General features: G+C 46.9%; 1 protein-coding gene and 1 non-coding gene across 3 annotated transcripts; both read right to left on the bottom strand.

Annotated features, from left to right (window-relative positions):
• Positions 1-2,872: 2,872 nt before the first annotated feature.
• Positions 2,873-16,079, bottom strand: LOC135804866 (fibroblast growth factor receptor 4-like). Of its 2 annotated transcripts, none has more exons than XM_065318836.1 (11): positions 15,124-16,079; positions 12,584-12,820; positions 11,846-12,152; positions 10,270-10,380; positions 9,415-9,554; positions 8,638-8,820; positions 8,083-8,153; positions 7,141-7,181; positions 6,504-6,600; positions 5,730-5,829; positions 2,873-3,486 (listed from the first exon to the last, which is right to left on the bottom strand). In XM_065318836.1, exons 2-11 carry the CDS (start codon positions 12,710-12,712, stop codon positions 3,406-3,408), a joined length of 1,260 nt encoding a protein of 419 aa, XP_065174908.1. In that variant the 5' UTR covers positions 12,713-12,820; positions 15,124-16,079; the 3' UTR covers positions 2,873-3,405. The 2 variants fall into 2 exon arrangements, with proteins under 2 accessions (XP_065174908.1, XP_065174909.1); XM_065318837.1 differs by having other exon boundaries at positions 12,584-12,815.
• Trnas-cga (transfer RNA serine (anticodon CGA)) lies at positions 6,071-6,152 on the bottom strand. The gene has a single exon. It is a non-coding gene; the product is annotated as a tRNA-Ser (tRNA).
• Positions 16,080-16,668: the final 589 nt, after the last annotated feature.

Raw genomic sequence — 16,668 nt, 5'->3', positions numbered from 1 at the left:
GCCTGGCTTCACTGTTGATCTCTTCGTAGAATCCATCTGGTGTGGTCTTGTATGTCCCGGTGACGTTATCGTGCAGCAGCTTGCGGTACTGCTCTTGCGTGACTTCGTACAGGTTCCTTGTTTTGTCCGCCTTGACTAGTATTATGTTCTTGGAGCTCTTAAAGGGGAAGTTAAGGCAAAAATTAAAATTTCACCAGTTGTAGTCTTCGGGGTGCTGAGTCGAATGGTCTTGGTCCGAGGAAGCTGAGACGCTTCCTTCCTACTTGAATCCCAATCGAACTCGCGCACTTCCACCGAAACTGGGTGACTGCGCCCTACGAGATGGGGATTTGTATGCAAAATGTCACTAAAAGCGCCATTTCGTTCTTATAAAAGCACGGATGACCGCGATTGGCACATATGTTGTAGTCTTTTGGACGCTGAGTCGACTGGTTTTGGTCCGAAAAGGCTGCGATGCAGCGTTCCTCCTTTATTCCCAATCGAACATGGTTGAACAAGTGGTCACGTGCTCCTGGGTGCCCAAATCACCTGGTCACCACGCCAGCAGGTGACAACTTTCACACCAAGGTTCAACTCGAGTTCAACTCGAGTGACAGGACTGCACCCAAAAAAGGTCAAACAAGCTAGTAAGTTGTACCCTGCAGGCACGGTGACCAGGTGACTGGCGTACGCAGGAGCACGTGACCGCTTGTTCAACCATGTTCGATTGGGAATAAAGGCGGAACGCTGCATCGCAGCCTTTTCGGACCAAAACCAGTCGACTCAGCGTCCAAAAGACTACAACATATGGGCCAATCGCGGTCATCCGTGCTTTTATAAGAACGAAATGGCGCTTTTAGTGACATTTTGCATACAAATCCCCATCTAGTAGGGCGCAGTCACCCAGTTTCGGTGGAAGTGCGCGAGTTCGATTGGGATTCAAGTAGGAAGGGAGCGTCTCAGCTTCCTCGGACCACGACCATTCGACTCAGCACCCCGAAGACTACAACTGGTGAAATTTTAATTTTTGCCTTAAAGGGGAAGTTAAGGCAAAAATTAAAATTTCACCAGTTGTAGTCTTCGGGGTGCTGAGTCGAATGGTCGTGGTCCGAGGAAGCTGAGACGCTCCCTTCCTACTTGAATCCCAATCGAACTCGCGCACTTCCACCGAAACTGGGTGACTGCGCCCTACTAGATGGGGATTTGTATGCAAAATGTCACTAAAAGCGCCATTTCGTTCTTATAAAAGCACGGATGACCGCGATTGGCCCATATGTTGTAGTCTTTTGGACGCTGAGTCGACTGGTTTTGGTCCGAAAAGGCTGCGATGCGGCGTTCCTCCTTTATTCCCAATCGAACATGGTTGAAGAAGCGGTCACGTGCTCCTGCGTACATCAGTCACCTGGTCACCGTGCCTGCAGGGTACAACTTACTAGCCTGTTTGACCTTTTTTGGGTGCAGTCCTGTCACTCGAGTTGAACCCGAGTTGAACCTTGGTGTGAAAGTTGTCACCTGCTGGCGTGGTGACCAGGTGATTTGGGCACCCAGGACCACGTGACCGCTTCTTCAACCATGTTCGATTGGGAATAAAGGAGGAACGCTGCATCGCAGCCTTTTCGGACCAAAACCAGTCGACTCAGCGTCCCAAAGACTACAACATATGGGCCAATCGCGGTCATCCGTGCTTTTATAAGAACGAAATGGCGCTTTTAGTGACATTTTGCATACAAATCCCCATCTAGTAGGGCGCAGTCACCCAGTTTCGGTGGAAGTGCGCGAGTTCGATTGGGATTCAAGTAGGAAGGGAGCGTCTCAGCTTCCTCGGACCACGACCATTCGACTCAGCACCCCGAAGACTACAACTGGTGAAATTATTTTAATTTTTGCCTTAACTTCCCCTTTAACTTCCCCTTTAATTTTCCGAATATCCTCTCTGAGCTGAAAGTCATCTGCCACCTTCCGGAATTTCAGCGTTTCGATCATCTTCTCCAGGTCATCTTCAAACGACTTCATCTCCGGTATCTGAGGTGGGCAATTCTTCGTTTTGAAACCGAACTTGTTTGTGTTCTCTTCCGGTACGCCGCGGCTGTCGCTGCCGTTGAGGAAGAAGAAAGCCTTCCATCTCATCCGTTTCAAAAAAAAATCTCATCCGTTTCACGGCGTCCTCGACCCGTTCGATGAGGCTCCTCGTGTATAGTCTTTAGCCGTTGGCATAGGTATGTTCTTGTATACTCGAGTGCTGCGTCCCACGAGCCTAGCGCCTGTGTGGATTCACAGGACTGAGTGTGCGTTTCGAAGTCTGGAGCCGGCCGTGTGGGGGAAACGTTGAACAGCCAAGCGAGGGTCCCCGTGGTTCGAGTCCTAGTGGTAACAGTCGATTTTTTCTTCCGATTTTCCCCGTTTGCACCTTTCCCTCAAACTCATGAATACAATACGTACTTTTGAAAACAATTTTTTAAATTTCTCCTTAGCCCCGGTCCCTGATGATAGCCCCTGAACGAACACTACTGCATAATACTAGTACTAACGTTAGTAGCAAAAGATTGCTGTGTACTCCTCTGGGCAGCTATTTTCAGAGGAGAGGGGTAAATGTGTGGTGAAAAATGTAGTGCTTTAAATAGATTGTTAATGTTGACCGTTCCAAAATCTGAGATGCAGGTTAGATTTCTCCAGTAGCAGCAGTGGTAGTTTGTGTGAAGATCCGGCACTTGACCAAGCCGTGGACTGAATTGGGTATCTGCATTCGCCTTTTTTCATGATTGCATCCAAACAACACTGGTGATATCAATATGACTAATGATTGTGGCTTTCACTGGCTGCACATACATGTAGAGGTCAGGCTAGCTGGTTCTGTGCACCGGTGGCACACTCACAAACCTAACAGAAATGTCCATTCATTGCATGTGCCAGTTACGGCACACTCTTCTCAACGTAACATGATCGTATAGTAGTTTGTTTCATGACGGCAAAGCACGATGTGCATGTTCATATGCAAGGCAAGAATCAGTGACTGAAGTCACAGTATCAATAGCATTCTGGTTAAACGAAATCATCACAGTTCCCGAGAACGTCTAAGGTTGGAGAGTCAACACGTAAAATCTTGTCAGAATACTTTTCTATGATAATTGTTCTCATATGCAGGGTCAAAAATTCAAATATTTAAAAGTTAGAAATATTCTCAACTGCATGATACGACAATGAATTCTGTTCAAAGTAATAGTGGCGCATTGACAGCTTCACCTTGGCCACAAGAAGAGGAAATGCAATATGGGTAATTGACAAGTATGACAAGGTCAGAAAATCTACAATTGAGGCAATTCAAGTTCATACTGCTGAAGTGGCGTCGCTGACTTTGTGACTGGTTGTGGCAGCCAGTACTCCAAGGGGTTGCTGACCTACAGTAAAACTTCCAGTCACAAGTTCTCTCTATAGCAGCTGAGATTCCTGGTACTCTGCATCAAACTTGGAGTAGAGTGATCCGTCGTACACACCCAAGTCAAGATGGTCCTGTGCAGGGGGGGGGGGGGGGCACGGACAAACACAAGAGCAGAATACACACTTTGAAAGGTTCAGGAATCGGTGGCAACAGGGCCACTCTCCACTTCACAGCGGCCTTGCACCAAGCTTCGTGACCATGACCATGACCATGGCGGTTCAAGGCAGAAAAAATAGAACAGCTCCCGGTTGGCAATATCATCAAGAGTGCATATGACTTTTAAAGTGTTGTCTTTGCATTATCAGTTGCCTGGTGATTGTGAAAGAACTCAGAATACCAGCAACATCCACTCCTGCGTATGTAGAGTACGTCTCTTCCTGTGTACAGGGTGATAATCACTAAGAGGCAATGAGGCATCTCTAAAACTTTCAAAGAAGCTTGCTATGTTCTAGATGGGCATGTGTGGCGCACATGGATTATGCACTGCCAGTGCAGAATCCATCCCCTCAATTTCCGGAATCCCGGTGACCAGACGATCAGGTCTCCCGTTACCGGTCTGTTAGCCCGTTTCTGGCAACTGCCGCCTTCTCCCGGCAGTGCGTTCCGAATCCACGGGCACTCGCACTGCTCTTTCTCTTCTTCTCCCCTTCTCCGCCAGTCTTCCACCCTGTTCAAGCTGTAACTGGTGACGCATCTCAAAAGCCTACCCGAAGCATTTGGTCAGTAAAAAAAGTGAAACCTGTTATGTTCTGAGTCTACTCACAAGACCATGGGGAGGGAAACCTGTTCTGTTCAGAGTCTACTCAAAAGACCATGGTGAGGGAAACCTGTTCTGTTCAGAGTCTGCTGGCATGCGCTGCAGCAGGGTTTCTCCATGTACTTGAACAATGATCATGTCATCCCGGATAGCACTTTGCAGTTAAAGTTTCGGCAAGAGACCATGGGGAGGGACTAGACATGCAAAAACTACTCACAATGCTCAAGGTAAGTGTTTGTAAGACGCCAACATCAGGAGATCATGGTCAATTCTCCCAACTGCCTGGCTCAAAGTTAGTGTTTGTAAGACACCGACATCAGGAGATCATGGTCAATTCTCTCAACTGCCCGGCTCAAGTGAGACTAAGACAAGACAGTGGAGTGTTCTCAAGAGGCAAGAATGCATTTAAAAAAAGGAATTAAGCCCTTGAAGACTTTGATGATCAAGTGAATGCGGATACCAAGTCCCAGGCGCTGTCATTATCAGAGATATTGAGACATGTGGTACAGAAGGGGAAGAGCTTCAGATCAACTACTTGTACCCTGATACACTACATTGTCTAAGTTTTTTGGCAGCGAAGTTCAAATAAGGTGATATGAAGGTGTGACTGTATTGGACAGCAGCTTGCTGGTATGTGTGTGCATTCCTCTGTTCTCCACCCCACACTTTCTTTCGGCATAGGCATGCGACTCCACAGTGCACGCCAAAAACCGGGCCGGCCGGTAAAAGACACAATTGTAAATGCAGCCCATCTTGGCAAAAACAGCAAGCATTGTAATACATGCTATATGCTTGCACATTGGATAAGTAAAGGATTACCCTTTCAATTCCATGGGACGTTACCACCAACCCATGACTCAAGCATAAGATGCGGTTCCTAAATGGTGGGTTGATAAACCAGATCCACCAACAATGTTTAAACGCCGAAATCTCATTTTTCTGCATCCGTGATACCATTGTGCCATGCCACAAGTTCCCAATTGACTGCGAGCAGCAGCACTGTCGGAAAACCCATGTGTGTTTCTGAGCAGGTCTTGGACCTGGCATCTCTAGCTTCTCAATCAAGGTCTTAGACCAACCCACAGTGTCTGTGCGACGCCGGGACGAGTAGAAAATGTACAAATACATGTATTCTGTGTCATTCGTGCTCAGCCGGCAGACTAGCTCACATGTGTGTAACTAGTTACTTGAAGCTACAGGTATTATAGTTTTATTCAAGTCCGGGTACGAGAGCACATCATGTGACATGACCTTCCTGCTTTCATGCTAGTACCCTGTTTCTGTTCCAAGAAAAACAAACTTGCATGTCGAATGAGTACAAATACCCGGCAGCAAGCATGATTGTACCCATGATCATAATCAGTCTGGAATTGTAACGCAATAGGGTGGCACCGCACTGCAAAAGAGGCACCCTGGCACATTGCAGAGCTGTTCATGCTACGCACCATCAGCTCTGCAACCATCCATGAGCCCTGGCATAGCGTAAAGGCATGCATACACGTCAGCCCGGGATCTCAGCGTGCTGTGCTGTACCGTAACAGTATTACTCGTACTGACCTCTGGTTGTATGGCAAGCAGCTGTAGTCCGTCTACCAACTGGCTGAATCTAGGTCTCCATGCTGGCATCGCCTCCCAGCAACCCAGCACAAGACCAAACCTATCACGCATCACGACAGGAATAGCGAGCAAGAAAGTGATTTCAGTGAGACACACGGTCATTGGTGAAAAGTTATAGGAGACATGGTGGACGTGAGGTAGTATGGCTCTCTTGCATTTCCCCTTATTGAGACACAATAGGTTAACTACGAATGCCACTGATATACCTTTGATTGCTTCATTCCATGTGTCTATTTTCTCTACTAGACATTCATGTATAAAGAAAAAAAATAGGTGACATTCGCAGTGAACAGGATTCGAACCTGTGCGGGCAGAGCCCAATTGATTTCGAGTCAATCGCCTTAACCACTCGGCCACCACTGCAGATACAAAAATCAAGATCTTCCTTTCAATATTGAGGCGGCACTCTACGTTTTCGAAATGGATTTAGGTGCGTTTCTCACCAGCGGAACCTCACCATGACCAATAACTCTCTGAAATCACTAGAAGATGTCTTCAGATTGAAATCAGACCAGCAGCCGGAGAGAATACAAAGAAGTGATCGTATGTGAATCTTATGCACAGAGTATACAGCATTCCCCCACTAGTGGGCCCATTGTTATTAGGCTAGGGCCTGTTTTGGACTTCCCACTCTAAATAAAGAATACAAACAAACAAAACAATGTGATATCCTACCCAACCCCATCAGCTAGCATTATTAATTTTGCTGCTTACAGTTGTTCAGAGCAGTGATGTGGCTGCTCCATGCGCTTTCCTGCCTTTAGATACAGCAGCATGTTGTCCGGCCTTATTCCACTGTATGGAGCTCCACCTGTATAGGAAGACAACGGTTTGCAAGACACACGCAGGTTGGAACACTGGGCACAGGGGAATCTCAGTGACTTCTGAGCTGGCACAACAACAAGCCGGAATGCGGGTGTGAAGTATTATTGTACATGAACTGACACCGTATTCAATACAGCTATACAGCCTGGCAACCGCTGCCCCGGGGCAGTGTGTACATAAACCTCAATCAACCGAGTGCCAATATAGTACTGTGACATGTGCATGTACTGCAGTGTGGCCCAAGTGAAATCCAACCTGTCCTGTATAGACCAGCAATTCCACACGGTGTTGATGTGCACAGCTCAACATGTCTGCAGGGCTAGACTAGCTGTAGCGTATACGCAGGCAGGAGCCGGAAGTTCACTTTGTCCCGACTACAGAATCGAGATATTCATGGCACCCTCCCCCCCCCCCCCACACACACACCTGCCACCCCGTAATGCACAGTCTAGTACTACTAGTACTACTATTGATGTATTTGATGTAAACTGAAGTGTGTGCCTTACATACAAACCTACAAACCTACCCATGGTTATGATCTCCCATAACAGAACTCCAAAAGACCATCTGCACATACACAGGCAAGCATAACAGCTGCATGGTATTAGGCATAGCGGTATTGGCTGTTACGGCCGGTGCAAACACGCCTGCGCATATTTGATTGACTGCACATCCCATGCACATGCAATGAATGGATAAGAAATAATATTATATTATTCAATATCAGGGTACCAGTACCCAATGCATAGCTCAAGATGGGAACTGATTCGGGCATATACCGCAAATTATGCAGCAGCATAACTTAGCGGCACACGACCGCTGTAGCAGAGGAAAAGACTCGTCGGCTATCAGCACGGAAAACATGTTTACGTGGACCACGTCAGAGGACAGGAACTTGCTTCGGACTCTTCCTCGAAAAAAATATCAGACGTTTCCATGAATATTTTCACTGCTTTTTTTATCGCATAACGTTATATTTAAACACAGCCAGAAAAGACACCCAGAACAGGGTTATGTCCTTGCCAAAGACATTTCCTCTGCCGTATGTGATCAGAGGCTAGGGGGGGGGGGGGGGGAGGAGAATGGGAGAGTAAGGCACTGAAGGAAAGGAAGAAGAAAACACGTCTTCAAAGTACCACGCCAACAAACAAGTTTTGTTGATAATTGTGAACACGAAATGGTGGAGTGCTTCCCTTGGTTCACATGTCTATGGCCAATAGGCAAGAACATGTTTGCTCATGCTTCTGATACTTTTCATCGCTGAGTGTTTCCGACCGAGGTCTGTATCAGACTCATCCCTTAGCCAACCATCCTAGGTGCCATGGTCCCCTTTGAATATCAGTATGCTGTTGTCACTTGAATATTATGGTCACATCTTTCACAATCAGGACACGAGCATTGTGCATGATGCTTGTAAAATGTATATTCTGCGCAGCAGTACAGTGCTGAGTAGGATAGAATAGCTTACACATCTGATGCTGACGTGTGGTTATGCGTCGTCAGAGTTTCCAGCGAATTCCACTTTTCCGTTACTTGTTTCTGTAGGTACAGAATAACAAGGAGTGTGGCGATGATTAATCCTGGTGATGATCGAACAGCCCTCTAGTGACTTTACAGTCAGTCTGAACCTAATGCATACATGCATGAGCTGGGGGTCTTGACGCACTCTATGCCAGGAATGTGCTTTGGACAGAGCATAGGAACTGGTCAAATGCCCACAGTCCCACACACCACGCCGGGCACAGAAATACTGTCTTTCTATCTAGATCAGAATACCTACCAACAGCACAGGATATGCATACTATTACAATTTGGAGTACCCAACGGGTTATGTATGGATCACAATCTTTGGAGAAAAATCCAATCGGCACCCTTGCATGCATGTGATGTCACACCAACGGTCCACACGTCATCCATGCACGTGTTGTCAAACAACATACAGCTGTGCCAAGCCAACCGCAATGTACTTCTATTTTACTCTGAGCAATTATGATCATCGCCATTAGCTCTAGAAAGACGGTACCTTTCGATTGAGCAAGAACTTCGGTTCCTCTCCTCTGTTATACTTGAGTGCCAGGCGGCCCTCCACACAGCTGTTGAAGTTGCCGATCTTAGGTATCAGGTCCAGTGTGAGGAACACATTGCGTGCAGCTACGTCCCTATGCACCGTGTCCGTGCTTTCAAGATACGCCATACCTTTTGCAATCTAACCAAGTCATTAGAAAGTCAGAATGATCCGGGAAACAGCAGTGAGACGGACGAGCCGTAAAACAGAAATAAGCAACAAACACAGGGAAAGAGTAGAGAGGGGGATAGGGGAGGGGGAGGGAGAGAGAAAGAAAGAAAGAAAGAGAAAGAGAGAGAGACAGAGAGAGAGAGAGAGAGAGAGAGAGTGTGTGTGCGAGAGAGATTAGCAAGAAGAGTCAGATAATACTAAGAGAAAGTGCATTTCTGATGGGAAATGAGGACCACGAAGAATCCTAACGTGGGAGTCATCATTACTGCTCGGTGTAGTTTAGAGAAAGGAGCATTGTGTTGCAATGCCAGACTGCTTCAGGAAGGGAACTTTGCATACTGAAGCTTGCAAACCCTTTGACTATAATAACACCATCCTCAGAGTTATCGATGGAAGCATATGATAGAATGGCATAGTATTCCCCAATTTACAACTCAGTGCACCAAGTGAAGTACAGAATACTCCTTGAGTTGACTTCAATTGTTGCAATGGCCACAATAACATTATTTTTCTGTCGGCACAATTTCACATAAAGTCCCTCCTTTTCTATGCATCATGTCTTACCAGGGTGGCAAAGGTCAGAAGCTGTCCTCCCGTTAGAGGTGGGACATCATCATCCAGATTAGGTATTGCCCCTCGACTTGTCCTCATGTAGCGTAGAAGACTTCCGTTTGGTAAATATTCCATGACTAAGCATGGTGGAGCTAGAAACAACCAACGGTACAAACTGGCATACATGATGAGCTAGAAACAACCAACGGTACAAACTGGCATACATGATGAGCTAGAAACAACCAACGATACAAACTGGCATACATGATGAGCTAGAAACAACCAGCAGTACAAACCGTGGCATACATGATGAGCTAGAAACAACCAACAATACAAACTGGCATACATGATGAGGGTGAAACGAGCTGTGATCATACTTGACCTCCAGCGCACAATACACACGTCGGAGAGCTTTCAGGAATGCGGGAACAAAAGCTCTCTCGCAGAATATTCGAGATTCCTATAACTGTTTATGTTACTGAGTGTGTCATTGGTTGGGAAGGGTGTGAGAAGTCAGAGCAGAATACCAGTGACCGGGTAAGGAGGCATAAGTGTCATGTGAATTAACTGACCCGCACAAAGTGGAGGCTATCTTTGAAAGAGTAGGGAACGCTTTGTATTATTTCAAATCTATTTGTATTTGTAGTTGGTGTTTGCCTCGGCTTCCTCGCAAGTAGTGGCCTGATGGAGCCCAGTGGGCAAAATATTGGCAACATTTTAGCTGTTGTTGATGCAACTGAGACTCTGTGACAGAGTGCACACAGAAGGGAGGTGTTGTATAACATATTATGTCAAGTGGGGCAGACTCTAAAAGGTATTATCATTATTTAAAAATGTGTAGTGCCATATTTAAGAGAAATGACTTACAGCGCAGCATGCACGAGCCGACGATGCTGACTATGTTCGGATGTGGCCCAATGTCCTTGACTAGCTCGAGCTCACACCGGAGTAGTTTTGTGTAGCGTCTATGCACACCATCTGACAAGAAAGACAGGAAGAAACACACAGGGAGCTTTTTTTGTGAGTCTTTTGTACAATGTGTGTCACGGGTGAAAATAATGGTTTACCGATCTGCAAACACATACATGTATGCTAAAACACATACCGTAGAATCCCGCGGATAAGCCCATGGGCTTATCTGTTTCACAAGGACATTTCGGTGGGCTTATACGAGAACATGGGCTTATACGCGGGCATGGGCTTATACGCCGACACCAAGTTGTGCTATTGAAAAGTATCAAGGAAGTGAGAAGTACATTGCTGAAAACCACTGTGCAAACAAAAACAACCGATGATTGAGCTGAAATGTACGAAAACAAACGATAATAGAGAGGTTAAGTTTCACGTAAAAGTCTTACGTCCGTAAACTTTTACGTCAAAAAGTGAAAAAACTCACGTAAAATTTGACGTGTTTTACGTTTGTTTGTTTGTTTGTTTTTTATTATTTCAGTTCGTTGCCTCAACAGTACAAAGTACAAATATCAAGAGGGACGAACGAAAAGAGAAAATAAAACAGAGCAGAGAGGAAGATGCAACTGAAAGGCCGGAAAGGAAAACTGAGAGAAACGGAGAAGGAATGTGGACTGGGCGGATTCATGAACCATTACTAGAGAGAAACGGAGAAGGAATGTGGACTGGGCGGATTCATGAACCATTACTAGAGCAGGTCAATGCATGAACAGAAGGGGCAAGTCCGTCGATATTCATGTTTAAAAAATTCCAAGCCTTATATTGTTGGTGAAATACATTTTCAAAAAGGAGGGGATATAGGGATATAGTCAATTTGTCGTCATTTAGAGCGTGCAAAAGTTCTGTAGAAAATGATCTAATGTCCTCACTTCCTTTCAAGTGAGCACGTGAGTTGACTGTCCCGCACGTAAGTTCATGACGTGAGTTTTTGGAAGTTTCGCTTGGTTATTCCGGCCGAATTTGTGTGAGTTTCCGGAATTGTATCGAGTTTTATCGAGTTTGTTGGAAGATTTGACATTTGTGCGAACTAAACCCGAATCCTGCCAGGCAAAATTTCACGTCACGTCGCACGTGTAACTTAACCTCTAAAAATTACACGTAACGTGAGATTTGCACCGCGTTTTGAAAAAGGGCAAAAAACGTGTAACTTAACCTCTCAAATGTGCATGTACTACGTACATGGTATGGCCAAGAGTCCATAATTTATGGACTCTCGGTATGACCTAGGCCCATGGGCTTGTACTATGAAGCTTTGTGATGTTCGAACAAACCCTGGGCTTATGCGCGGGCATGGGCTTATACGCGGGTGGGCTTATCCGCGGGATTCTACGGTAGTAGTCTGCATTGCATGACACGTAATCTGCATTAGAACTGCTTCTACCTGGAAGAAGCACACTGATGCAACAACACATGCAGTCAGCCGTGGCCATCCCGATGTCTCAACAGCCTACTGCGCGTGTGCTCCTTCCCTTACCTTTGAGCATTTTCACGCACACCACTTGGGAGTCGTCGACACCGTTGATGCCCTCTCCCTCGGCCTTCATGATGCACGTGAAATTGCCCTCGTGCAGAATTTGCCCAATGACTAGGTTGTCCGAGGGAAACTCAAGCCACGAGTCGAGAAGCTCCCCGCTGTTCTCCGTACTCTGGTCGCTACTGCAAACAGAGACGGACGCTACGTGCTCCATGGCCTCATCCAGCGACCCATCGTGATAATCCGACGCTGGACTCTGGCCGGAACCCATGCTGATGTCCCATGCTGTATCGGAACGCTTCAGGCCCTGTGATCATAAAATAGATGCATACGACATGCAGCATTCAATTGATTGGGAAAGCGGAGTGCTGACAATAACCCATGCATCTACATCTATAAGCACAGCGTAAATCTGTATGGAGTAGCTCAACTCAATCAGCCCACATCCCTCGCAGCCTACTGCAAGCTCTGTTCTCTTCCTGTAGATGCCTTGAGGCTTCTTTCAGCTTCATCTCAGTAGGGAACAGAACTTGAACGGACCCTTCCAATCTCACCGGCAGTACTGCAAATCCTCGGATTTGCACTTGGATTTGCAGTGTTCTGGAGTCTTCCTAGATCGAGAATACAAAATATTGGGGTACCTAATGCAACGCAACATGTAAAAAAGAGGGATGATGTGAGAGGGTTTTAATGCGCTCAATTTATTTTAACTAGGTGTACATGCTTGCGCGGGCTTACCAACTCGTATCTTCCTTCAGCAGACTTCGTCTGCTCGTGGGCATCGTACAGTGCGTTCAGACGCCTTGCTCTCTGACCAGCTCCGTCATCCGGCGAGGACTTGCGGCGGTTTTTCACCCACTTCAGCATGGCAATATCGCTGGCAGGCAAGCAGGCTGCTGTGACCAGGTCAGTGATTCAAGCGCGAGAATCAGCCGACATACCTCATAGCAGATGGCCTTCTTATCCGTGACTGTGCTGGCATGGACACAGAGACACATAACTCAGGCACGTGCCCCGTATGGGTTCCTGGGTGCCCGGAACCCCCCTTTTTCGCTCGAATTGCAGGATTTTGCTTCATTTTTTGAAAATTTTCCCGGGGAGGCCCTTGAAGGGCACCGGCGCAAGCACCTGTAACTGTTAGGATAGCACAGACAGTTTGCTAACGGAGTACTAAAACATCGCCGGGCTCTTCACCGGCTTCACTACATTGTAGCTACATCAACAGTCAGTTGACTCGTACTGCACGGCCGTGCACCTCTTGAACCAAAGCGGCGCATGGCATTACGTGTGCCGCGCATGGCATTACGTGTGCCGCGCACTGCATGCTTGCATGTATGTACACGTTTTGCTTTCGCATTCCGCTTTCCTCTCTATCTTCATGAGCACCGTTTCACCTGACTCTCATACTACCTGCCTCGCATCAGTTTAGTGTCCGGCTAACATTACCGTAGTTAAAACACGCATTGCAACACCATTTCTGATGTTACGGCACTCCTCACACACGCTATTGTAGAAAGGCAACAGGTTAGTCTTTGCTCATCTTTCCTAAGCTGTGTTTGCATCCTAACACTCCTGCCAAACAGCACACGGCACAGATAACTACGGCAAACAACACGCTTCTTAACATACTCTTCGATTATACTCTTTCTGCGGGGAGTCTTTATCCCATAAAACCCGAACTCCCTTCTTTCTTCGGCATCTCACAATCTAGTCACAACTTTCTGTAGTCTGACTTTACATGTCGATCATCCCAACAGTTGAACACGTTACACGTGCTGTCATGTACGTCCCCACTTCATGTCTAATCTAGTGTCTTTGGCATCAGCATCGCTCTAACGTCCGCACGGCGTCATTGGTACTACGATGCGGCGTCACAGAGTGTCATAGTATACCATACAACAGTGGGACAAGGGTATTCAGAGTAGCGTTGACCATTGTGGTAACGTACCATACTATTGTGTACACAGAGACATACATGAACATGAACATGAACATGCTTGAAGTACATTGTACGTTTGGTAACAAAACAACACAAAACCTTCAACTATGCAGTCGGCAGTCAGCAGTCAAACAGCATGAGAAATTTTGCCTGACATACATGTACATTGCAGTGAAGTGCTGGCTGAACTCACACTCACAGCCAGTAAAATAGTGCCCATGTGCAGCATGGTACCTAGTACACAGATTAAAAATGCCTGACTGTATTCAAACAGCACACACTGATTAGCCTAATTAGTATCTAGCAGGTAAGGAATACACCTGCACCATAGGGACATCTGGATCCGGCACAAGGCATGGGAATACAATCAAGGCATACCAGAGATGCAAGGCATTTCAGATATTTACAGTCACGCTACACAATCATCTGTCGACTACTAGTACTACACTACACCACTCCTGCAGAAGATTTCAAGCTTGCCACGTATAGATCTAAGTGACAGATCACTGCAGTTCAGTGCAACATACAGCCCTAGCCCGGCTGAAAGTGGAAAGGCCGCAACAACTGTGCCAGTGTCTGCTGCAGTTGCAGTGGCCTGGCCTAAGTCCTAGTAATGGCAACTGCACAACCGCTGAAGCCACTGGCTCTGTTGCTACAGTACTGGACACGGTCAAGTACTGGGTGTGCTCTCAGAAATTAAAAAATAATGTGATTGGATTGATATGAACACAGCCAGTTTGTGCTGCATGCTGCTGCATTGGCTACCCTTATCTACTCTTTTATCTATCTAAAACGCCGCACACTACACTGCAAGCGCCAGGCACGTGAACTGTCCAGATATGCGCTGAATCGTACAGCGCGTGGTCAGCTGTTGCTTGTTTTTCTTCCCATTTCCTTGCCAATGTCAAATGTGTACCCTTCTCAGGCAGTGCTAGGTAAAACTGTGTTCCTCTCGCGTGCTATGGAAGTTTTATTTCGCTGTCTCTCTCTCTGTCAATAGACTACACAGGGTGAGATTCACCCTTTGTCACAAGTTTGTTTCACTTCTCCACGTCACCTTCTTGAGAGGGATTCGCATGATCATTCCCAGCAAAGCAACGTAACAAAGTTAGGAGGACCAGCCACAGAACGTCCATCAAATTTCAGGTGAAGCGTTCCCCATTCCGCGCGAAACACAAATTCACTAACCCAAAGCCAAAGCAATAATTAATTTTCTCTTTCATTACCTCGACACGGCCCTTGGCTCTCTGACCACAGAAATATTTTCTCAATGACATCCATGAAGAACCCAGCTACAGAGCACAACAGTACATGTAGTCGCTATCATCAACTTGCTTACCGAGCAGCCTGGAGCGTCGTGCGATGGCCTACAACAAGCCCGTTGAACAGTCGCCTCTGGGCGAAGAATGTGTGCACCTTTCGCCTCCCGAGGAGGAGCCCTGGCTCCGAGAATATCCAACACTGTATGTCACTGGCCCGATCCGGGTCGTTGGTTGTCTGCTGACACGACTCCGCAACAGGCAGGAGAGAAGAAACTAGGACTTGTAGGAGCTGATGACAGTGGTGTGCTCGTAAGCTTCCCTGTGCAGGATCTAGGAGTGTCCGCGCAACTAGAAACCATCCACGACTTCAGCAGACTGGCAAATCCACAATGAGCCGACAGCGTACACACCCTGCGGACTTGGATTGGCCGCGGAGGTCACGGTGAATAATGGCTGTTCCGTGTCCGCTTCCCCCCTCACAGATGTCCTACAGTTACGTGTGATGTTGCGAACTACTACTTACTAGATACAAGTCACACAGACCGCGATGGAAACACAAGACTACAACGTACAAGTCATGTAGATATTCACTACAAGACACACATAGGCTACGACTTACGAGCAGCGTGTAGATCTACCGCCGGCTATCTACCTGCGCTTCGATTACATCTACAACTTTTGCGGAACATTCACTTCAGTATCGACAATTTTCTCGTACAAGTGGATCGACGCTGCTGTCACTTGCAAACTCTGGCAGGTACCAGTAGGTAGTGATGGACGAGTGCGTCGAGTGCTAGAACTTGAATCACCGACCGACTGCTACTCCGAAGCATTACGTGTTGTCTATCAAAAGTATCGTCGAGAAAAGAATGAAGCAAGACCCAGAAGCCTCAAGAATTCTGCAGCCTAGCCGCCCTACTCCAGATTAGATTTTCTCTCATTAGATTTTATCAAAGCTACGGTTGTTGCAGTCAAAGCAAATGCTAGTCTTGCATCCATCTGAACTAGACTGAAGCCCATCGATACATCCAGCTCTGGCTGCTGTCTGGTTGACCGCGTTGTGGCGTTCAGCATCACCACGAAGCTGCTGCATAATTATCACTAACGTCGACAGCGACATCAGTCTCCAGCTTACCTAATCCTAGCCTTCCAGTACTCGGCAGTAGACCTACCACTACTGCACTAGTACCAGACTCCAGAGCACTGGAGCTCGAGTGTCAAAATGCTGGGGTGTTCTGTCTTGGATGATGGCTGTGGCTGTGGTAGCACCAGTACAAAAACATGATTGTGCACAATGGTCATGTAGTTGCAATGCTGTTGAATGTGGCTTGCCTGCGTTTGTCTCCAAGCCTGGTACATGTAGCACAGTACTAGTACCTGACTAAGTACAATACTGGTCGTAGACCTAGCAGAAGATCTACTGGACTCCCCTGTCAAGTATTCCTTGCAGGCCAGCCATTGCAGGCTCATAGAGGCACACAGTCAGTGCACAACTCAGCATGCGGTGAAGATGTCATATTTCGCCTGAGCTCAGCCACGAAACCTTCGTCAGCAGTCACTGCATTCAACTAACTGGTCTTCATCTTACACAAGTTAGTTGAAGTTACACTGCTACAGTTTGG

The sequence above is a fragment of the Sycon ciliatum genome, chromosome 1, assembly GCF_964019385.1.
Source record: "Sycon ciliatum chromosome 1, ocSycCili1.1, whole genome shotgun sequence".
In the NCBI taxonomy this organism is placed as follows: Eukaryota; Metazoa; Porifera; class Calcarea; order Leucosolenida; family Sycettidae; genus Sycon; species Sycon ciliatum.
Note: the sequence above shows the minus strand (reverse complement) of the source record. Positions and strands in the feature narration are given on the sequence as shown.